The following is a 22,680-nucleotide window of genomic DNA, read 5'->3' on the forward strand; positions in this document are numbered from 1 at the left end:
TGCTCTGTTGTTTCAGCAGTCAAGATTCACTTCCTGCTCCATCACCCACATAGTGATGTTATTCTGCCATGCTAGGATAGTCTTCTTTCTTCTTCTTTGGCAATCAATCATGGCCAAGGTTGTCTTCCATGAACACTGTCTTAATGATGTGTCCGTAAGTGACTATGGAGGCCAATTCTGGATCCATGCTAGGATATAGTATGGCAGGAGGAACAGAGATTCAGTGATTAAACTCTCCAGATATTTTGGCTACAACTACCATATTTTTCCATCTATAAGACACCCCCACGTATAAGACGTCCCCTATTTTGGGGGACTCAGATTCAAGAAAGTGGGGGGATGTATCCGTCTATAAGACGCCCCCTAATTTTGACATTATTTTTTAGGGAAAAAACCTAGTCTTATATTAGTCTTATACACGGAAAAATACGGTACCATGTGCCCCAGCCAGTACCAGCACAGGACTATTATAGTTCTCTGGGCTGGCTATGAAGAAGGTGGGGCAGGCAATTTTGATTGCATGTGATAGCAAGGGGCAGCAAGGGAGAATGTCCATGTATAGGAAGAAAAAGGACGATGCCATTTCTGAATGCATTTAACTAGGTTTAATTACCATGTAGGAAGTGGGACTGCGCAAACCACTGATTTGCGGATCCGGAGGCAGCACTCCTCGGACAGTGTCTCTAGCATTAACAGCGCAACCAGCCATTCCAGTGTGGGAAGCAACATAGAATGTGACTCCAAGAAAAAGAAAAGAAAGAACTGGGTATGTATGCTTCAACAGAGCAGATCAAATGAACTGAAGTGTGTGTGTCTTATCAGCATTACAGAAAACACAGTACACGAGCCAAGTAGTCTATGTAAATGCACTGCCTTGAACTAAAATGAGTATGATGGACAGCCAGTGTGGACGAGAGCCAGTGTGGTGTAGTGGTTAAGAGCGATAGACACGTAATCTGGGGAACCGGGTTCGCGTCTCCATTCCTCCACATGGAGCTGCTGGGTGACCTTGGGCCAGTCACACTTCTTTGAAGTCTCTCAGCCCCACTCACCTCACAGAGGGTTTGTTGTGGGGGAGGAAGGGAAAGGAGAATGTTAGCCGCTTTGAGACTCCTTAAAGGGAGTGAAAGGCGGGATATCAAATCCAAACTCCTCTTCTTCTTCTTCTTCTTCTTCTTCTTCTTCTTCTTCTTCTTCGAATAAATATTAACTTATGCCCATTTTTAGGACTTGGCAAAGTTTTGGCTGGAAGTGGTTGACATCCAAACAACATGTTGTACCACAGGAGATCTGTGAATGGATCTCTCAATTCCCCCACTCCCTCCTCCCTGAAATGCATCTACAAGGTTTCTAATTTCAGAGCAGCTGAAGTGGTGGTTTAACCCCTTCCACTGTGCTGTTCAGTGAAGAATGGACTCTGTCTCAGCTTATGGTCACCAAAATTGGTGTATTTTTAATATAATGGGGCCAACAGCAGCCTAGAAGGGGAAACAATTCTGACTGGAAAAATGGTATGCAAGGGAGGAATTAGTTACACACACATACACACACACACTGCTCCTCCAGATGAATTTTTCATGCCATAGGTGTGGAAATGTGAATTTCAGTACAATACTTGTTAAGAATTCACACCAAAAAGTAATCACCAGCCTTTTGGCTAAGATCAAGTATAGCATAAAGTAATTCTATGACTGAGTGTTATGCTGTTCATCTGCACAGGGAGTTGGAAGTGGTGGATTTTACTTTAAATAGAAATCAGTTGCTAAAATCTAGCAGTCAAATAGTAATTAGTATTTGTGCCTGTGATAAATGTGTGTGTAAGCTGTCTGCATAAGGAAAAGATCCACTCTCTTGAGTAGTCTTAGTAAAAGTATTAATTATGTTCATTATACCTTGGGTCCTCTTTTGACTATTGCCTTGGCAAAACAAAAATACACACAGGTCCTGCAACCAGAACATTTGTTATCCAAAATCTCAGTTGTCCAAATGCAAAAATTATACCAAAACCTTGCTATACAATTGGCTGATTCAGATATCCAAACAGCCAGAGTTTGTCCAACCCGTCCTTGTTTTTTTGCTGGTCGGTGGCAACCATTACAGGCAGAGGGGGAGAGTTTGGTACAATCAGGGAGCAGGAGTGATTGGACAAATCAGCTTTTCCTTTGTTTGGCTTTTGCTGATTGGTGGCTGCAATTTCGGGCAAAAAGCACGGCAGGAGAAAGCACTGAATAGAAGTGTTCCCATAGGAAACAACTCGCTATGCAAATCTAATGAATGATTTCCTGGGAATGCATTCTGTTCGGAAAGTGAGACCTACGTGTATCAGTCTTTAAACTTAATTTGTGGTAGAAGCCTTCAAAATAACCATTTTCACTTCCCATTTCTTCATTGCTCGCCGCTTATTGTATGCAAGGTCCCATGTGCTGGAGGAAAGGTATCTGATATCGAATCCCGTTTTTTGTGATACTACCTCTGCCATCGTGACGTTGCTTTTATCGTAGTTTGAACAGATGACCTTAGTTCCTGTAGTCCCTTTGCGTCTTTGGATTTTGTGTGTTGTAAGCAAATAAAGAGATGTTGCCTCCTATCCCTATAAAAAGGGTTAGCTAACATAAGACTTGTAGATCCTATTCAGCCCACTAAGGCTTTTTCCTTGGAAAAGGTTGACTTCCCCACCCCTGCAACAATGAAACTGCAGGTGAGTTGCCAACATTAATATTCTCCAGTATCTGGGTTTCTGCACTTCCTCCCCTTCTGGATCTTGACTTATGCTTGTTTGAAAATGGGACCTCCCTTACCCTCAATAAACTTCTTTCTCTAGTATTTTCATTATCCTTTCAAGAGTTTCACAATGCAAATTCTGTCATGGGACAGAAATAACTTTCTGTCGGTAGTGGAAAAGAGCATGTCAGCCTGAGGCCTGCTCCTGTTTTTGCTGAATATTATGGGTGGCCAGTAATTTACAAGAGTCTAAGCACTGTTCTCACCTCCTGCATTCTTTTAATCAGCATATGGAGAGGAATTGTCTCCCCTTGAGGCTCCCTGATCTCTGCACCTCAGACCAAGAGTGGAAAGGGTATACAGCTTTATACATACAGGCCATGTGTTCAGGATTGGGGATCTGGTTGTGTGCAGGAGGTTCTACAAATGTATAGTTGACAAAACATGTGGTTGAAAAAATGAGAATAGGGTTATTATGGTCAGTAACTTTGATGGATTGTGTACAGGGCTTTTGTGCACAGTGATTTTGAGAGATTATGGTCATGTGTACAGGCCCTACAAATGTATACTTGCCAGAATGTGTGGCAGAGAATATGAGCATAGAGTTTTTGTGTACAGTAATTCTGAGGGATTATGTTCGGGTCCGACAAATGTGCACTTGACCAAATGTATGGTGGAGAAGTTGAGAATGGGGCTTTTGTGCAAAGTCATTTTGAAGGATTATGTGAGATCCTTTGTTGGGCTGATAGGAGATAATTTGGGTGACTTGCAAAATATAATGGGTGGAATTCATCATAATGCTCTTCTAATCATTCTGTCTGCACAAGTGTTGCAGCTTCCCTGACGGAACAATCCCCCCTCTTCTCTGCCACATGCTGTCCTGGGGGTTACCTTCACCCCAGCCAAGCCGATTTCAGGTGGGGCACAGAGAGGCAGAGCCCAATTGTGCAAGCAGAACTCCTTACGCAGGGCTTCTGCTGACAGGACTGGCTAGGTGAATCCCATCCAATGTGAATTTATATTGAACTCTGTACATCATCCTTTCAGCTCTGTGAAATGTCCCAGGCCTATTCTGATCATAAGATGACATGCTTTACAATATTATTTTCCATGGTAAAATGATTTGTTTTGTGTGTGTGTGCTTTTGTGGATGGGTGGGATTCATGTTTGTCTGAGAAATCCAGCGCTTTCCCTGTCACAGGCTTTATCTGTTAAAACTTGTCTTTTTTTCCTTCCCGCTTCCCTTTTTGCTTGTACTTCCTCTGGCAGGTCAACGAGGTAAGAAAGATGTATTTTAAATTTTAAAATGCAAAGCTAACTAATCCATTTACATGATTAACTCTGTCAGCATCAATAACCTCATCTGAGCCATGTCATTTCATAACTGCAACCTGTGATAACACCGTAATAAAATTGTCCTTGAGCCAAATTTTTTTTGCAATGTCTCAGAGTGGAAAGGTGTGCTTCAGAATAGAGCTTCTCAACAGTCAGCACTTTTGCAGTGTCTCGGACAATGTCCTTCTTAAACACAGTGTAAAGATTTCCAGAACAGAAAGGTGGCAATCTGTACTTCCATTGTCAATTTGTACTGCCCAAAATTGACTTTTGTAACCATTTTTTAAAGTGTTGCATGCTAACTATTTTCTCCTGTTCCTTACTTATCGTCATAAGGCAGAGTTTGTTTTATGTATAATCTTTCTTGTTCTGCTCTTTTTCTTTCAGTTGCGTAGTTCCTTCAAACAAGCATTTGGTAAAAAGAAGTCCCCCAAGTCAGCTTCTTCTCATTCAGATATCGAGGAGATGACGGATTGTTCCCTGCCTTCATCGCCAAAACTGCATCACAATGGCTCAGTTCTCTCTACACCATTACTGAGAACGTCCCATTCTAATTCACTGTGAGTTGAGTTTGTATGTTAAAAAAGAGTTCCTGTTGACATGTTGCTGTTGTTTTATGCTGGAATTGGAGTCCGTTTTTCTGTGGACTCTATAAAAGAACAAGACACTAAGGATTAAGTAGATTTTCTTCAGCTGAGGTTTATTTAGTCAGGTACCTGAAGCCAGGGCCAACTATAATGTGGGTATTTGCTTTATCATTTTTCTTGCTTGCTTTTGGCTGTTCATTTATACAGTGATGCTTACTTATCCACAGTATACCTTAAATTGCTAAATCAGACCCAGAAGTCATCAAAGTGATGTTGAGAGGACATTTTTAAACGTCCACTCTAGATTGTAGCTTTGAGGAAGACTCTAAGGCTCAGGAGAAGCTGTCAAAGGTTATTGAAGGGGTTCAGGAAATGGTGAATGTAAACAGTGTTGCAAAGCTTGAATATTCTTCTTCCATGCAACCGCCATGGTTAACATGATTTCCCACTGCCCCTTATAGTCAACTGTGTGTGATGGTAAGATACAGAATTTAGTAGAGATTAGAAAACAGGGAATACTTGACTCTGAGAAAATCCTGAAATTAAAAGCCCTGTAGATTAAGATGTCATAGAATCATATATTTTTATTTTTAAAATTCTCACTTATCTTCAACTATGTTATCTCATTTTCATCACTCTGAAACTAGCCTATCCTATCCCTGTGGTACTGAATGGTGAGCAAAAGCTTAAAGCCATGTAATCCATCATGTTTTTTATGATGGTGCCTGTCATCAGTCAAAGTATGCATGTGATGAGTCTTGACAAGTACCAAGTACCTGAGGAATAAACAGGCCTACAGAATTAAAGAGGAGAAAAGCAGAGCACTAGGCTGCCTAGGGCTTCAGCACTGATTTATTTGGCTTCTGAGTGTACCCTTTATTAGAAAGCAGAAGAGCACTATGAATAGATATATGTAATGTTAATGTTTCCCAGATTCAGCCTACATAATATTTTCAGCCTGACAGTCATGTAAGCAAAGACTGTATTTTATCAAGATGTATTGTATCAATGCTTGAAATCCAAAGTTTCTTTATATAGTTGAATTTCTTGAGTTGGTTGCACTTTGCTGATATCGTTTAGTCCTTGGCACTTTATGTTTCTGTCATCAGTTTTGTCAGTCTTAACAAAACCAAAAGTTTGCAAGTACTCCATTGTGAACACAGAATTCCCAAACTAAGGGATTTTTTAAAATATTCATTGGACTGGAAAGTAGTTAGAAGCAATATTTTCCATAGTGCTCCATGGTCTTACACCTCACTGTTACCCAGAAAGTCTGGGAGACTGAAAGAGAGGGGAGGGAATCATCCTCCTCTTCCCCTCACCAGGCACCATTGCTGCTGCTGCTACTACTGCAGCAGCAGCTTCAAGGCAGGAAAAGGATGGGGGGATATGGTTTGAAGGATGGCAGCAGGCAAGGATGATCTTTGGAGAAGGGGAAGGCTAGCAGAAACAGCCAAGGAGAAGCTTGAACAACTTTGGAACAAAAGAACCTCAAACTTTAAAAAAATCCTTGCATTTGAGGCAGGCCCTCAAAGTTAGTTTCTTAGCCTGAACTGAAAGAACTTTGGAAGCATCCCTAATATGGCCGTATCTAAATAGCACATGGGTCATGGGGCACAGAGGGAGCCCGCTGTGGCACTGGCTTAGGGGCGCACGCGCGCACCCCAGTCCAGGAGAGTGGGTGGCAACATAGCCACCCACTCTCCTCACTCTACTGGAGCTGGCGGCAAGGAAGCAGGAGCTTCCTTGCACACCACAGCATCTCTCTGCCCCCAGGTCAACCTTGACTCAGGGAAGGAGGAGCCTCGGCTGGGCGTGCCATGGCCACTCCCCAGAGTTGCGGCCAGGCACTGCAGCTGCTCTCCACCCCTGGGTCAGGACTGACCCTGGGAAGGGGGAGCTGTGGCTGGGCATGCCAGGCGGGAAAAAGACACACAGAGGGCGATCTTCACCCTCCGTGCTCTCCAGCCCCTGGCGCCGGCAGGGCGCAAGGGGGGTCTCTGCAGGGGGGCACCTGGTTCGCGCCCCCACAGATTGTGCACCCAGCCCATGGCCCCCTCATGCCATGCCACTGCATGGATGGTAAAGCACAATTTTTATTCATAGCTCTCCCCTTGCTTTGTTGTTTCTTGACTGCAGTACCATATAATTGGTTTTTGATACTGCTGAGGACTGGGGAAGCCAAGCTGGGGGAAAAAAAAATTTATTCACAGGATACACGTGATATGAAAATTTGCCAGAAAATGGCAAGGGTGCTGCTTGTCTTTTATGCGTTAGGGAGTAATTTAACTCTGTTCAATTTAAGTATGTGGGAGGGTGGAGAAAGCTGGTGCCAGGAGAATAAAACTACTTCTTTCTTTCTTTTTTTTAAAAAAGCCTGAACAGTTCAGAGTAAGCTGAAAAGGTATAGGATTCCAAAGCCCTCCAGAATCATACAGGGGCGCCCAGCTGTGCACTACACCTGCTGAGTACTAAATCTTTCTTTGAGGCCATCAATCTCCAAATGACTGCTGCTACTATGCCTCCTTAATTTACCTGAGATTTTCAGGCTGAATAGATTTCCCAATGAACAACTGTACGTTTAACAGCAGCTTAACAAACTCTGTATAGGTCACAACCAAAATGGTAGTTTCTCTGCCCTTATTCCGCTGGCTGTCATCATACTTTTTTTCCTTGGGCAGGCTGAGACCATTCCTAATGATAGGGTCCCCTTCATCTCACCATTTTTGCCAAGTCCCCCCGAACAAACAAAAATCTGGTTGAAAGCAGAGCCATGACACTTTTGATTTTTGCTAACGTTCAGAATTTTTGCTTCTCAAGCTCTTCGGTGAACGGCTCGTTATTATCTTTTCCCAGGATTTCAGAATGTATCGATAGTGAAGCAGAAACAGTCATGCAGTTGCGAAATGAGCTGAGAGACAAAGAGATGAAGCTAACCGATATCCGTTTGGAGGCCCTCAGCTCCGCCCACCAACTTGACCAACTTCGGGAAGCTATGAACAGAATGCAGGTAGGAAGGAACTGCAGCAACACACATGCAAACTTTAGAAAAGCCCTGCTGGGCTTGCTTAGCCCAGCATTCTCACAAACAGGGGCAAACAGATGCCTGTGGGAACCCCCCCAAACAGGACCTGAGTGCAACATCACTCTCCCTGCTTGTGATTCTCAGCAGATGGCATTCAGAGGCATACTGACTCCCAAAGCATTATTTTGTCCCTCCTGAACTGTCCTTCATTGCTCTGCTTTTATGAGAGAGGGAGAGAAACATTTCTATATCCACTTTCTCCACACTTTGCATCATGTTACGAACCTCTATCAGGTCTCCCTTTTTTAAAGGTGATATCGGAAGTTTTATTTTCAGTCCCTTTCCTAATAATTCCCTAGCGTGGCATTTGCCTTTTACACAGCAGCAGCACGCTGGGTCATCACCTTCATCGAGCTGTGCGCTACAACCCCAGGGTCTCTTCCTTGGTCAGTCACTGTCAGTTCAGACCCCATGAGCAAATATGTGAAATTTAGTTTTGGGGTCCCCCCCCCGCATCACTCTACACTTGCTTACATTGAAATGCATTTGCCATTTTCCTCTCCACTTACCTAGTTAGGAGAGATCCTTTCCAAGCATCTCACTACCCCCTTTTGTTTTAACTGCCCTGAACAGTTAGGTATCACCAACAAAACTTGGTTACCTCACTGCTCTCTCCTAACTCCATATAATCTGTGGAAAGTTAAAAAGCACAATTCCCAAAACTGAACCTCAGGGAACTACACTTCCTATATATATATCTCCATTGGGAAAACTGTCCGTTTATTTTTACTCTGTGATTCCTATTTTTTATTCAGTTGTTACTGATCCATATCAACACACACATCTACATGCCAAACCTAAAATTAGAGCTTCTCTGTAAAGATTTTACGTAACACTATATTTTTCATTCCAGAGCAAATGCCAAGGCAAGACCCTTGAGCCATGCTCATTAAAGTGGCCACTAATTGTCACCAAAGTGTGTGGATGGGCCATAGGGCGAGGCAAGGTGGTCACTCTTTGGTTACATTCTGCCATCAATATTATACATCCCCACGTGTCTGTCATTTCCGCTTCATAAATCTGGCTCTTCGATCCCACCGTTTTAATTATAATTCATTTATTTTACTTGCAGTTTATGGCTTTGTTATTTATTCAACATGGGTGTTCAAAGTGACATCCAAACATATATTAAAACCTAGAAAATGTTCTGAAAACAATAATACCCAAAAACCATATATGCAGCAGAGTAGAACCACACCCATCGTCAGAAAGCCCATTTAAAGCAAGACTTGAAAAATGTGTTTCTCTGAAGTTAGCTTCTCTTTTGGTGCATCTCTGTTGTGCTTTTGGGCCTTGTTACATGGAAATGTGAGAGCCACTGTGGTGTAGTGGTTAGAGTGCTGGACTAGGACCTGGGAGGCCAGAGTTCAGATCCCCATTCAGCCTTGAAATTCAGTGGCTACTCAAGAGAGAGAGGGCACAACAGCCACCACATCATTCAGAAAGAAAAAACAGTACAGCTACAAAAAGTGCAGAGATCCCTGCAGGTCTCATTACAATTCAAAGAAGATTGCCATGAAAATTTTATCAGCTCTCATGTGTAATTCTGCCTGATTGGGGGAAGATTGACTTTGGGAAGGCCAAGGTGAGGGGATGGATAAAGTGGGGAAGCCTGGTCTACTAGCAAAGCTTGAAAAGGAAACGACTTTGATTGAAAGCTGTTGGGGATAGCGAGAGACAGTTAACCAGGTGGTAAGCTGTATCTCTTGTTTGTTTGTTTGTTTGTTTGTTTGTTTGTTTGTTTTGTGTAAGAGATTTTTATCTCTCTTTGTGTATAAAAAAAGCTGAAAGGGCATGCACCTTCCATTCCCTTTACTGGCTGTTTTCTTGTTCTAATCTAGAGTGAGATCGAGAAACTAAAAGCAGAAAATGACCGGCTGAAGTCGGAAAATCAAGGCAGCTGCAGCAGGGCCCAATCTCAGGTTTCCATTTCATCCTCTCCAAGGCAGTCCATGGGTCTTTCCCAGCACAGCCTGAACCTCACAGAGTCAGCGAGTCTTGGTGAGTAGGGCAGCCAACAGGTTTTATCCTGTAGCCGTAAATAAATAATTGCTGTAAATAATCGCTGGTGGCTAAGGTGTGAAGGTGGAAGGGCTGGGACAAACCCTTCCATTACAATATCATTGGCAGCTCTGTTTCACTTTGAAGCGTAGCATTCCAGCAATGACTTCAGCTGTGCAAAATCATGTTGGGAGTCGGTTTAATTGCACCGATTTGCCAAAGTAAAATTTCTTTCGAGAGAAAACGCTGTTAATTTTTCTGTGGTCTTCCCTCATTTCTTCCATGTCTGTTCCAGATTGTGAGAGGAATGTCTTTCCATTATTTCAGGTCTTACGTACATTCCAAGAAGTGTGCGCTTCACAATTTCGAAAGAACCAAACCTGGCAGTGTTCACAGAATCAAGCAATTAAAAATCTAATTATCCAAAGCAAGAAACTGTTTGAAAGTTTGTGTAACATAAACACTTGCACCTACACTTTTCTTGGTGCATAATTTTCATCTATCTGTAAGGGCTGGAGTAAACACAGCCTTGCATATATTCACAAAAAGAGTAATACTGTAGGGCATTTTTTAATTTTTTTGTAGCAGGGTAAATCAAGACTATGAACCTGCCCTTTAAGTTCACAAATTAATATCTGCTTCAGAAGTCCTGCTATTTGTCTCACCACTAGGAGAGGTTAGGTTGACTTCATCTTTCTTTAGTTGTGGGTGGGTCCTTAAAACTTATTTGGTCCACACACAGCTTTTGAATGTCACTCATTTTACTCTCTCTCTTCAAAGGTGATTCTCGCCCCCACCTTTGTTCTGAATCTGTTTGTCATTGTCTTAGGTTGTATCCAATGCTAGTCCTACTCAGAGAAGACCCACTGAAATTAATAGACATAACTAACTCATGTCTTATTAATTTCAGTGGGTCCACTCTTAGTAGAATTAGATAGGGTTGTATGTTAAAAAAAAAGTTACAAATTAAAAACCTTTAAGTAGCTCGGGGACCCTTTTTGAGCTGAAAGCCAACTCGTAAATTGTTTTATAAATGAAATAAATAACCATATGAACGTATTTTCCCAGCTCACCATTTGTAACTAAAAAAGAATTTGTGTTTCCTGTCCACAGACATGCTGCTGGATGACCCCAGCGATGGTTCTTCTCGAAAAGAAGGTGGCAGGCATGTTAAAATAGTTGTCAGTTTTCAGGATGAAGTTAAATGGAGAGAAGTGAGTTATGTGTGGAGTTTGCTTTTCACCTTTTTCCATTACACGTTATCAGAGACTAGGTCTGTTGGCATGCTACGTAGACTGAAGTTTTTGCGAGGAAACCCACATCGTTCACTATTTTAAGTATTTTTGTCACTTGAAGTCCTATCTGTAGTCTGAAGCAATGCAGTCAAGACTCAGGTTTTGTCACTAGTTTGCTTCTAGGTAAAGGTACCCCTGCCCGTACGGGCCAGTCGTGTCCGACTCTAGGGTTGTGCGCTCATCTCACTCTAGAGGCCGGGAGCCAGCGCTGTCCGCAGACACTTCCGGGTCACGTGGCCAGCGTGACAAAGCTGCTCTGGCGAGCCAGAGCCGCACACGGAAACACCGTTTACCTTCCCGCTAGTAAGCGGTCCCTATTTATCTACTTGCACCCGGGGGTGCTTTCGAACTGCTAGGTTGGCAGGCGCTGGGACCGAGCAGCGGGAGCGCACCCCGCCGCGGGGATTCGAACCGCCGACCATGTGATCGGCAAGTCCTAGGCGCTGAGGTTTTACCCACAGCACCACCCGCGTCCCTAGAAGTTTGCTTCTAGGAAATGACTAATGACCCAATGGCTGATCATAAGAATAATGTTATGCTTAAATGAATGGAAGGTTAAAGAAACTGCTTGAAGCATACAAAAAAGGGTTTAATGCAGGAACAAAAATGAGGATCTGGCCAGTGGGCCAGATCCTGAACTCCTCCAACCCCTGGAGACTAATTTTGGCTGACCACCTGTTACTCACCTGATTTCAGGTAAAACAACTTCAAAGTCATTCCCTTCGGGGCTTTGCTGTAATCCTTTGATCAGCTGCATGAAAAAGTTCCCCTTGTGGGGAGAGCAGAACTACGGAATACTCCTGTGGAAAATCTACAGAAATAAGTTGTATGCAATATTAGTCATACTCTGAGTAATCCCATTGAAATGAATGGACATGATTAACCTAGGTCAATTCATTTCAGTGGGTCTGCTCTGTTGAAACTTTATTTTAGTGGGTTGCATCCAACTATTTCCTTAGTTTTCAAAGACTAAGAAAAAAAGGACTCTCCAACCCCGCCCTCAGAAGTACTTCCATTCTCAAAAGATCAGCTTTGGCCTGGTTCCCACTAGGACCTTTCCTTTATCACGGCTTCTAATGGGATGAATATGCTTGGAGTTCTAGTCTAGACACAGTGCCAGCAGCCATGGATGTTGTGAAGTCCAGACCTGCTAGTACCCTAGGAACTTGGCATGGATAAAAGAGAAATTGAACCAAACATGCTTAGCTTAGAGGAAGTTTTCAAGATCTGTCTTGTATAAGCTGAAACATGCCCTTTCTCCTGTTTACTGGTTTTAAATTAACTTTTAAAATAAACATTACTAGTGACGAGTGATCCAAGACCTAGATCAGGTGCAGGGTAATGAGAGAGGCACCTGTTTATCTGCAGAACTCGCCTGCTAGGTTTAGAAGGCTTGTAATGGGAGCACATTTTTTGACTTCTAAAGGGATCTGTTGTAAGCTTCATGGTAACAATGATTTGCAGAAGTCAGCACAGGTTTGACACAAATGGTTCCTTCCAGACTAATCCTACCTGTGTTTTTAGATTGGATTCCTAAATTAGTGGATTATGGAAATGCTCTGGATATAATTTAATTCTGGTCATAATTCAATAAATCATTTCACAACCCCCCCCCCATATATTCCAGTTAGCAAAGTGGTTAAATTGACTGCCCTAGTGTTTAGGAACTTGGCACATAATTTGACAAGGTGCCAGTGACCATACAGAATTCTTTGTGTCTAGGTTCTGCCCTATTTGCATGAGAAATCCCCAGTGTACATGCTTTCCTAGTCAAAGACTAGATCAGGTCTGCAATGGCACATATGTAGGGGTTATGTCTCAGCCCAGGGATGTACACCAAAGTAGCTTGGATGATGGTGAAATAATTTATATAGTGCTGCAACAGCACCATATTTGCCTTTCTTTTAACATATTTGTATGCCTTCAGGATTCCAGGCCTCGCCTCTTCCTTATCGGCTGCATAGGCGTCAGTGGAAAGACCAAATGGGATGTTCTCGATGGCGTTGTTAGAAGGCTGTTTAAGGTGAACATTGTTATTTTTGTTACTTCTAAGAACTTGGATAGCTTTGAAAGCTATTATTTTTTATTTAGGCAGAAAACTCTTCGGACAGGTTCCTTTGCTTCATCAGTTTAAAGTGAGGCTTCCCCAAGGCCTGATGTACTGCAGCCTGCAAAACATACTAACTGGAGCATCGTATTTCTCTTTATGTTGTATACATTATTATTTTTACACCGTATATAATGTAGGCTTCTGAAAAGTCATTAAGTACTGGCTGCAGTGTGTGCTAAATAATTTTACTTTATTTCAACATTCCTATCTTTAAAACAAAAAAAGTCAAAAGAGAAGACCAAATACACAATGTATATCTGGTCATATGGTACATCCTTCTTGACCACTCCACTGCAGCCTCCCAGCTCCAGAGGTTCAAATAAATGCCAACTGAGGATATTCAAGACCTGTACAGTGGTACCTCGGGTTACATACACTTCAGGTTACATACGCTTCAGGTTACAGACTCTGCTAACCCAGAAATATTACCTCGGGTTAAGAACTTTGCTTCAGGATGAGAACAGAAATCATGCTCCAGTGGTGGGGCAGCAGTGGAAGGCCCCATTAGCTTAAAGTGGTGCTTCAGGTTAAGAACAGTTTCAGGTTAAGAACGGACTTCTGGAACGAATTAAGTACTTAACCCGAGGTACCACTGTACTTCCATTGTAATATGCAGTGTGGCAACTGACACTTTTCCTCTGATACTTGTGATCTCACTGAAGGAAGAGGTTTCATGCATTATGCCATAGCCTGAAATGGAGGACTGTAAGAAATACCTTGCTGGGTGAGGTCAAAATTCCACCTAATTCATTCTTTCCCACCTGTGGGTCCACATATGTTGTTGAACCACTCCTCCCATCATCTCTAAAGCTTTTGCTGGCTGGAGCTGATAGGAGCTGGGAGTCCAAGAACATTCAAGGACTCAACATCCGGGAAACACCTTGTCCAAAAGTAGCCTGCCAGATGCCTCTGAAAGTTCACAACCAGTGTAGGGAGATGACAGCACCCCCTATTGCTGTTGCTGTTGTTTTTGTTCAGCACCTGGCCTCTTTTCATAATGTATACAGGGCTTCATATGTGTCTGCACCTCTTAATTTAAATATACAGTGCATATACAATACATTTCACATAGACAGAAAAGTCCTATATTAACTCTCTTACATGGAAACTGAGTGTGACGGTGCAACAAGTACTGAAATCTCTAGTGAGTCTGCTGATATGCTGTGTGGTTTTTGCATATATCTGTTACCCTTTCCCTCTCTTTACTCTTTGATTAAAGTAGACTTTGGGTTTGCCTTTCTTCATTGCGCAAATTAGTTCATTTTCAAAATGAAAAATGCAGTTGTGAAATTTCAGTATTAGGGAACCAAGACCCTTGAAGATAAGGTTGATGTATTGTTATTATTCTTTTCTACTTCCCTTTCACAGGAATACATCATTCATGTTGATCCTGCGAGTCAGCTAGGGTTGAACTCAGACAGCGTCCTGGGATACAGCATTGGGGAAATCGTTCGCACAAATAGCATGGAGACACCTGAGCTGCTTCCCTGTGGCTATCTGGTTGGTGAAAACAATACCATATCGGTGACTATCAAAGGTAAATTATAGGTGATCCATTTGTTACTGTTCTTTGTAATTACAGGTTTTGCCAGGCGTTGGAGAAACCTCAGAGGAGCAAGAGACATTTTCATGAGTTTCTTTCTTCTTCCTATCCTTTTCATGTCTTTCTTTGAGTGAAAAGTTCCAAATGAAGAAGCATTCATGTTCACTGACGTTAGGGTGGTTGCATAAAAAAAAGGAACAGGGATCTTACACCTTGGAACTGCTGTATAGAAGATGGAATTTCAGCCAGTATTTTTGCTTGTTTGTAATTGTTGACTATCAGGCAAGCTTCGACTGCTGAAGTTTATTTATGTATATTTCAAGTTATTTATTTAGGCATTTCAAGAACTACGCTAATGCTGGATTTTAAGAGTCAGGTTATAGTACATATATTTTTATACGATCAAAGTGCTTTTTAAGTCGTTTCATGGTAACATTTCTACCTTCCAGATATACAGCTGTTCATACAAATGTTTAAGCTTGATAATTTTTAGCAGGTGATAAACATTCCATCCCTATGTATTCTCCCAGCTGAAGTTCCATCTGCGGGATTCTAAGAATTGCTGACCTTTTTCACAGTCGATTCTCCCTGCTGACATAATAATAATAATAATAATAATTTATTATTTATACCCCGCCCATCTGGCTGGGCCTCCCCAGCCACTCTGGGCGGCTTCCATAAAAACCAAAAATACAATAAAATATCACATGTTAAAAACTTCCCTGAACAGGGCTGCCTTAAGATGTCTCTTGAATGTCAGGTAGTTATTTATCACTTTGACATCTGCTGGAAGGGCGTTCCACAGGGTGGGCGCCACTACCGAGAAGGCCCTCTGCCTGGTTCCCTGTAGCTTTGCTTCTCGCAATGAGGGAACCGCCAGAAGGCCCTCGGCGCTGGATCTCAGCGTCCGGGCAGAATGATGGGGGTGGAGACGCTCCTTCAGGTATACTGGACCGAGGCCGTTTAGGGCTTTAAAGGTCAGCACCAACACTTTGAATTGTGCTCGGAAACGTACTGGGAGCCAATGCAAGTCTTTCAAGACCGGTGTTATATGGTCTCGGCGGCCGCTCCCAGTCACCAGTCTAGCTGCCGCATTCTGGATTAGTTGTAGTTTCCGAGTCACCTTCAAAGGTAGCCCCACGTAGAGTGCATTGCAGTAGTCCAAGCGGGAGATAACCAGAGCATGTACCACTCTGGCGAGACAGTCCGCAGGCAGATAGGGTCTCAGCCTACGTACCAGATGGAGCTGGTAAACAGCTGCCCTGGACACGGATTTGACCTGTGCCTCCATGGACAGCTGTGAGTCCAAAATGACTCCCAGGCTGCGCACCTGGTCCTTCAGGGGCACAGTTACCCCATTCAGGACCAAGGAATCCTCCACACCTGCCCGCCTCCTGTCCCCCAAAAACAGTACTTCTGTCTTGTCAGGATTCAACCTCAATCTGTTAGCCGCCATCCATCCTCCAACCGCCTCCAGACACTCACACAGGACCTTCACCGCCTTCACTGGTTCTGATTTAAAAGAGAGGTAGAGCTGGGTATCATCCGCATACTGATGAACACCCAGCCCAAACCTCCTGATGATCTCTCCCAGCGGCTGCATGTAAATGTTGAAAAGCATGGGGGAGAGGACAGAACCCTGAGGCACCCCACAAGTGAGAGCCCAGGGGTCTGAACACTCATCCCCCACCACCACTTTCTGAACACGGCCCAGGAGGAAGGAGCGGAACCACTGTATAACAGTGCCCCCAGCTCCCAGCCCCTCAAGACGGTCCAGAAGGATGCTATGGTCGATGGTATCAAACGCCGCTGAGAGATCCAGCAGAACTAGGAAACAGCTCTCACCTTTGTCCCTAGCCCGCCGGAGATCATCAACCAGTGCGACCAAGGCAGTTTCAGTCCCATGATGAGGCCTGAATCCCGACTGGAAGGGATCCAAATGGTCCGCTTCTTCCAGGCGTGCCTGGAGTTGTTCGGCAACCGCTCGCTCAATCACCTTGCCCAGGAATGGAAGATTTGAGACTGGGCGATAGTTGGCCATCGTGGCCGCATCTAAAGATGGTTTTTTAAGAAGCGGTTTAATAACCGCCTCTTTCAGCGGGTCTGGGAAGGCTCCCTCACGGAGGGAAGCATTCACCACCCCACGAAGCCCATTGCCCAGTCCTTCCCGGCTAGCTTTTATAAGCCAGGATGGGCAAGGATCCAGGAGACAGGTGGTTGGTTTCACTCATCCCAGCAGCCTGTCCACATCCTCGGAGGTAACAGATTGGAATTGATCCCACTCAACTTGACTAGACAGAACTCTAGCACTCTCCCGCCCCGGCCCTGCTCCCACGGTGGAGTCTACTTCTTCCCGAATCTGAGCGATTTTATCTGCAAAAAACTTTGCAAAATCATTGCAGGAGAACATGTGGCCCGTACTGGGCCCCGATGTTGCAGGTGGTTCCGCTAAATTGTGAACCACCTGAAAAAGTCTCCTGCTGCTGTTTTCTGCAGATGCAATAGAGGCGGTGAAGAAATTCTTCTTCGCCGTCGCTATCGCCACTTGGTAGGCTCGACGTTGAGCTCTAACCTGTGTCCGGTCAGATTCGGAATGAGTTCTCCGCCACCGGCGCTCTAGCCGTCTCAACGATTGTTTCATTGCCCTCAGATCCGTGGAAAACCACGGGGCTGTCCGGGCTCCATGCAATCGGAGAGGGCGCTTCGGAGCCAAACAGTCAATAGCCCTGGTTAACTCCACATTCCAGCGGGCCACCAGGGAATCAGCTGAAAGGCCATCAACATGGGATAAAGCATCCCCTACCACTCTCTGGAAACCATTTGGATCCATTAAGTGGCGGGGGCGGACCATCCGAATTGGTCCCACCTCCCTGCAGAGGGGATGGGTCGCAGAGAAGTCCAGTTGCACCAGGAAGTGATCTGACCATGGCACTTCTTTCGTTTCGCTTTTACTTAGTGTCAGATCACCAACATCCATAGAGGTAAACACCAGGTCCAAGGCATGTCCACGGCTATGGGTTGGGCCAGACTTATTCAGGGACAGCCCCATGGAGGCCATGCTTTCCACGAAGTCCCGAGCGGCCCCTTGTAAGGCCGTGTCGGCATGGATGTTAAAATCCCCTAGGACGACCAAGCTAGGTGTCTCCAGGAGAACATCCGCCACGACCTGAAGCAGCTCGGGCAGGGAATCCTTGGTGCAGCGGGGAGGTCGGTACACCAAAAGGAATCCTGTACTGCCCCTATTGCCCAACTTCCAGAACATGCACTCAGAAAACTGGGTCTTCCCAACAGGACGCCTGGTGCAAACTAATGACTTCCTAAAAATCACTGCAACCCCCCCTCCCCGCCCACATGACCTGGGTTGCTGTGCGTAAGAGAAACCTGGTGGACAAGCAGCGGCAAGGACAGGCCCATCTGCTTCATCCAACCAGGTCTCTGTTATACAAGCCAGGTCAAATCCTCCATCCATGATCAAGTCATGGATGGCAGTGGTCTTATGAATCATTGACCTGGCATTGCACAGCAGCACCTTCAGGTCATGTGGGTATCCCTTGCTGATTCTAGTATCCATCCGGTCAGGACCAGACCCGGAGGCAGGGATAGTCCTCAGACAACGACTAAACCTGCCTCCTCTGTAATGATAGGGTCTGGTCTTAGCGTAACTCCTCCTCCTACCCGTGATCACTGAGATCGGTTGTCCCAGTGCATCCCGCCCTGTGGAACATGCCCCAGCCATTTTATGGGCTGGGGCCCACTCCCCGGCAGCCCTGAACCCTCCCCCTAAAAACAAAAACAAAATAACACCTTAAACAAACAACCAAAACCAATAAAACAATACAAGCGAAAAATGTAAAAATTACAAAAACATCAAAATAATAATAAAAAAATAATTCCCCAAGCCCAACCAACATCCATCCCACCCCCACCCCGCACATACAAAAAATCCAAAGAATTAAAAAACAAACAAAAAAAAACACATTTTAAAAACACTCTGTGCCTCTCCGGCAGTAACAACTGTCCTGGTGAGGCCTGTCAGGCCCCGCCCTGGGCCAGATGGTAAGTGGCAGGAAGGAGCAGGGCCCTCAAGCACTCACTCAGGGAGTCTTCCTGGGCAGCAGGCCGCAAGCCGCACGCAGTCCTTATGAGGCCCCAGGCCCCGCCCTGGGCCAGATGGTAAGTGGCAGGAAGGAGCAGGGCCCTCAAGCACTCACTCAGGGAGTCTTCCTGGGCAGCAGGCCGCAAGCCGCACGCAGTCCTTATGAGGCCCCAGGCCCCGCCCCAGGCCAGATGGTAAGTGGCAGGAAGGAGCAGGGCCCTCAAGCACTCACTCAGGGAGTCTTCCTGGGCAGCAGGCCGCAAGCCGCACGCAGTCCTTATGAGGCCCCAGGCCCCGCCCCAGGCCAGATGGTAAGTGGCAGGAAGGAGCAGGGCCCTCAAGCACTCACTCAGGGGGTCTTCCTGGGCAGCAGGCCGCAAGCCGCACGCAGTCCTTATGAGGCCCCAGGCCCCACCCCAGGCCAGATGGTAAGTGGCAGGAAGGAGCAGGGCCCTCAAGCACTCACTCAGGGAGTCTTCCTGGGCAGCAGGCCGCAAGCCGCACGCAGTCCTTATGAGGCCCCAGGCCCCGCCCCAGGCCAGATGGTAAGTGGCAGGAAGGAGCAGGGCCCTCAAGCACTCACTCAGGGAGTCTTCCTGGGCAGCAGGCCGCAAGCCGCACGCAGTCCTTATGAGGCCCCAGGCCCCGCCCCAGGCCAGATGGTAAGTGGCAGGAAGGAGCAGGGCCCTCAAGCACTCACTCAGGGAGTCTTCCTGGGCAGCAGGCCGCAAGCCGCACGCAGTCCTTATGAGGCCCCAGGCCCCGCCCCAGGCCAGATGGTAAGTGGCAGGAAGGAGCAGGGCCCTCAAGCACTCACTCAGGGAGTCTTCCTGGGCAGCCTGGACATTGCTTGTATTCTCTCCCCCCACCCCCCGGTGGAAGTTTTTCTGCCAGAAAACATAACATTCCCTCTAATATTAAACTTTGGCAGCGGGTGCCAACAGCTATGTAGTCAAAACACAGCCACTAAGAAACAGAAGGAAAGTATCAATATGCTCAGAAGAATGCCTTGGTTTACAGAAATATGTGTGCAGATACATTTCTAAACAAAAAAATATGGAGGAAGAAAATATTTTTAAAGCTAAGAGAGAACCACCACCACCCTGGGGTAACCATGAAATATTGAATATCAGTTGGAGGGAGGGGGAACCCACAGAAAAGGGGCAAGGGGCAATGGAACAAATTGTCGTGGCTAATGAGAACCCTGCCATGGCTAGCTGGCTAGTTGGAATTCTGAACAGGAATAATCCACACTGCAATGTTTCATTGTAGTCTCCCTTGTTTATCCCATAATGTACAAAGCAAGATTCAACATATCACTTGGTTTTTCAGAGGAAAGAGAAGTATTTTGAATTCAGAGGAAGTTTTTATGGGGTGGAGGCGGGAATGCTGTTTTAAAGTGAGCAAAGTGTGGCATATTTACATGACAATCATTGTAAATGTGTAGAATCTGGAAGCATGAATCTACCCTCTTGAGCCTTGGCTTCTTAGAGCTAGTCTAAGGGGAGTGACTACTGTGTGGGTCCAGGAAGTGATCAGTGCTTCATTGGAAGTACCATCCACCTTGATGGAGGCACTGGTGTGTTCCCTCCTGTAAACCTAGAAGTACATAACAATTATCTAGAAGCACAGAAATATCGAGTTGGAAGAGACCCCAAGGGTCATCTGGTCCAACCCCCAATGCAGGAATCTCAGCTAAAGCACCCATGACAGATGGCCGTCCAACCTCTGCTTAAAGACTTTCAAAGAAGGAGAGTCCATCAGCTTCCAAGGGAGTTCATTCCATTGTTCAACAGCTCTTACCGTCAGAAAGTTCTTCCTGATGTTTAGTTGGAATCTCCTTTCTTGTAATTTGAAGCCGTTGCTTCGGGTCCTAGCCTTTGGAGCAGGAGAAAACAAGCTTGCTCTATCTTCCATGCGAGAGTCCTTTAGATCAGGCATAGGCAAACTCGGCCCTCCAGATGTTTTGGGACTACAGCTCCCATCATCCCTAGCTGGTCAGGAATGATGGGAATTGTAGTCTCAAAACATCTGGAGGGCCGAGTTTGCCTATGCCTGCTTTAGATATTTGAAGATGGCTATCGGATCCCCTCCCCTCTTAACCAGGCTAAACTCCCTCAACCATTCCTCATAAGCTTGATTTCCAGCCCCTTGATAATCACAGGACTTCAAGTGTGTTCTGGCCATGGTGGAATACATTGAAGCTGAATCCTTATCAGACAGGTGTATTAAGTATCCTCAGTTTGAGAGGTGGGGAGGCAGCTTGTTCTGGACAGAGTTGCACTCCCCTGAAGTGAGCAAGTTTAGGAAAGCCTATCCAGACATGTAGATGCTGAAGTGTTTTAATCTATTTTATGGTTGGTTTTAATTATATTTAAATGGTTTTTCTTATAATTTAAATAGTTGTTGTAAACCACTTAGTGATTGTGCTACAATAAAGTGGTCTATAAATTTTGTTAAATAAAATCTTCTGGAGATAACTTTTAGTTCTTAAGTTTTGAATGCCATGTCTTCTGTTGTTACAGGGATTGCAGAGAATAGTTTGGACTGCCTGGTGTTTGAGTCCCTGATCCCCAAGCCTATTCTGCAGCGCTATGTGTCACTCCTGATGGAGCACAGGAGAATCATCTTATCTGGCCCAAGCGGCACAGGAAAGACCTACCTAGCCAATCGTCTGTCAGAGTACATGGTCCTTAGAGAGGGCAGGGAGCTGGCTGATGGTGCTATTGCAACATTTAATGTGGATCACAAGTCCAGTAAGGTGAGTATTCATATAATTGACTCCCCCCCCCAAGTTTACTATTTACAAATCAAAATAATTTGTTCCTGAGCAGCTGATTGGTGCAATAAAGGCTCTGATGCATTTGCCTGCCTTGCAGCCATGCTGGTGACACTATTCTTGTAGGGTGAGCTGATGTTTCTTCTAGGTGGGATCTGAAGGACTGTAATCTTAGGAGACACCCGTGAACTCCCCAGCATGAAATCAACCAGTCAGTCATTTTGTTTGTATGCTACCTTTCCAACTTTAAGACCATGTTCAAGGCGGTTTACAACGTATAAAAAGTTACATAACTACAAACATAACAAATGGAGCCAGATTTCCACCTAAATCACAAAATCCGAAATAAAGATACAAAAAAATAACAGCAGCAACAACCACACCCCAACAAAAAGCCCTCAACAATACCTCAGCCTAAGATTCTGTTCAGCAGCCTTAGCTTTTGTAGCTGGAACCAGTCAGGGCTCTGCCCTCCCAGGCCATGTGGGAAAAGGCCTGCAAGAGGACCACTTTTTCTGTCTAGTGAAGAATAGTATTCAGTTACTAATTAATGTCCTCCTAGGAGTCCTCCATTTTGTAATTCTGAGCCTGTGTCCTGTGCAATGACATTCTTGGACTTGGTAGCTTTCTGTAGAAGGCTTTGTGCAGAAAACTAGTTGATACCTTGGTGACTTTACCTGGCCAAACCTGGCAGCCCCAATTTTGTTACCCTCATCCTGTCATGCAATGCATGCTTTTCATGGTCCTGGCTCCACCCTGTCCCCAGACACCACCTCTCGTTACATGATCACTTCAAGAGAGATCTGTTAATGCCTACAGAGGCAATCTCAATTCTTTGGGGGTATCAGGGGACATCTGTGAACTGCCCCAGAATGAAAGAGGACCACCTTTTCCTGTCTCGTGTGAAATAGCATTTAGTGGGATCATAGTCAGCTTTTCAATTAAGATTCTAAGCAAGATGTCAAATTTATCTGAGCTATTATACACTCTATTCAAAAGCTTATTTCTCTTGGGAGAATGTTGGCGCTGTGTAGTTTGCTATCACACCCTTAACAGAAGACTGTTCTACCACTGAATCCAGCCACTTTCATTTCTTTCAAGATCTTCAAAAGAAATGTCTGAAAGCCA

At 44.9% G+C, this 22,680-nt stretch overlaps 1 protein-coding gene across 10 annotated transcripts in view; it reads left to right on the top strand.

Moving 5' to 3' along the window:
- Positions 1 to 22,680, top strand: part of NAV2 (neuron navigator 2) — a 525,889-nt gene that overhangs the window by 489,981 nt on the left and 13,228 nt on the right. For all 10 annotated transcript variants that reach the window (XM_077929540.1, XM_077929535.1, XM_077929536.1 and 7 more), the window contains 8 exons: positions 621 to 766; positions 4,444 to 4,616; positions 7,500 to 7,653; positions 9,570 to 9,729; positions 10,843 to 10,943; positions 12,952 to 13,047; positions 14,503 to 14,671; positions 21,299 to 21,534. In XM_077929540.1, the coding sequence (XP_077785666.1) occupies positions 621 to 766; positions 4,444 to 4,616; positions 7,500 to 7,653; positions 9,570 to 9,729; positions 10,843 to 10,943; positions 12,952 to 13,047; positions 14,503 to 14,671; positions 21,299 to 21,534 (1,235 nt within the window). The remainder of the gene's footprint in view (positions 1 to 620; positions 767 to 4,443; positions 4,617 to 7,499; positions 7,654 to 9,569; positions 9,730 to 10,842; positions 10,944 to 12,951; positions 13,048 to 14,502; positions 14,672 to 21,298; positions 21,535 to 22,680) is intronic.

This window comes from Podarcis muralis, chromosome 1 (assembly GCF_964188315.1).
Source record: "Podarcis muralis chromosome 1, rPodMur119.hap1.1, whole genome shotgun sequence".
NCBI lineage: Eukaryota > Metazoa > Chordata > Lepidosauria > Squamata > Lacertidae > Podarcis > Podarcis muralis.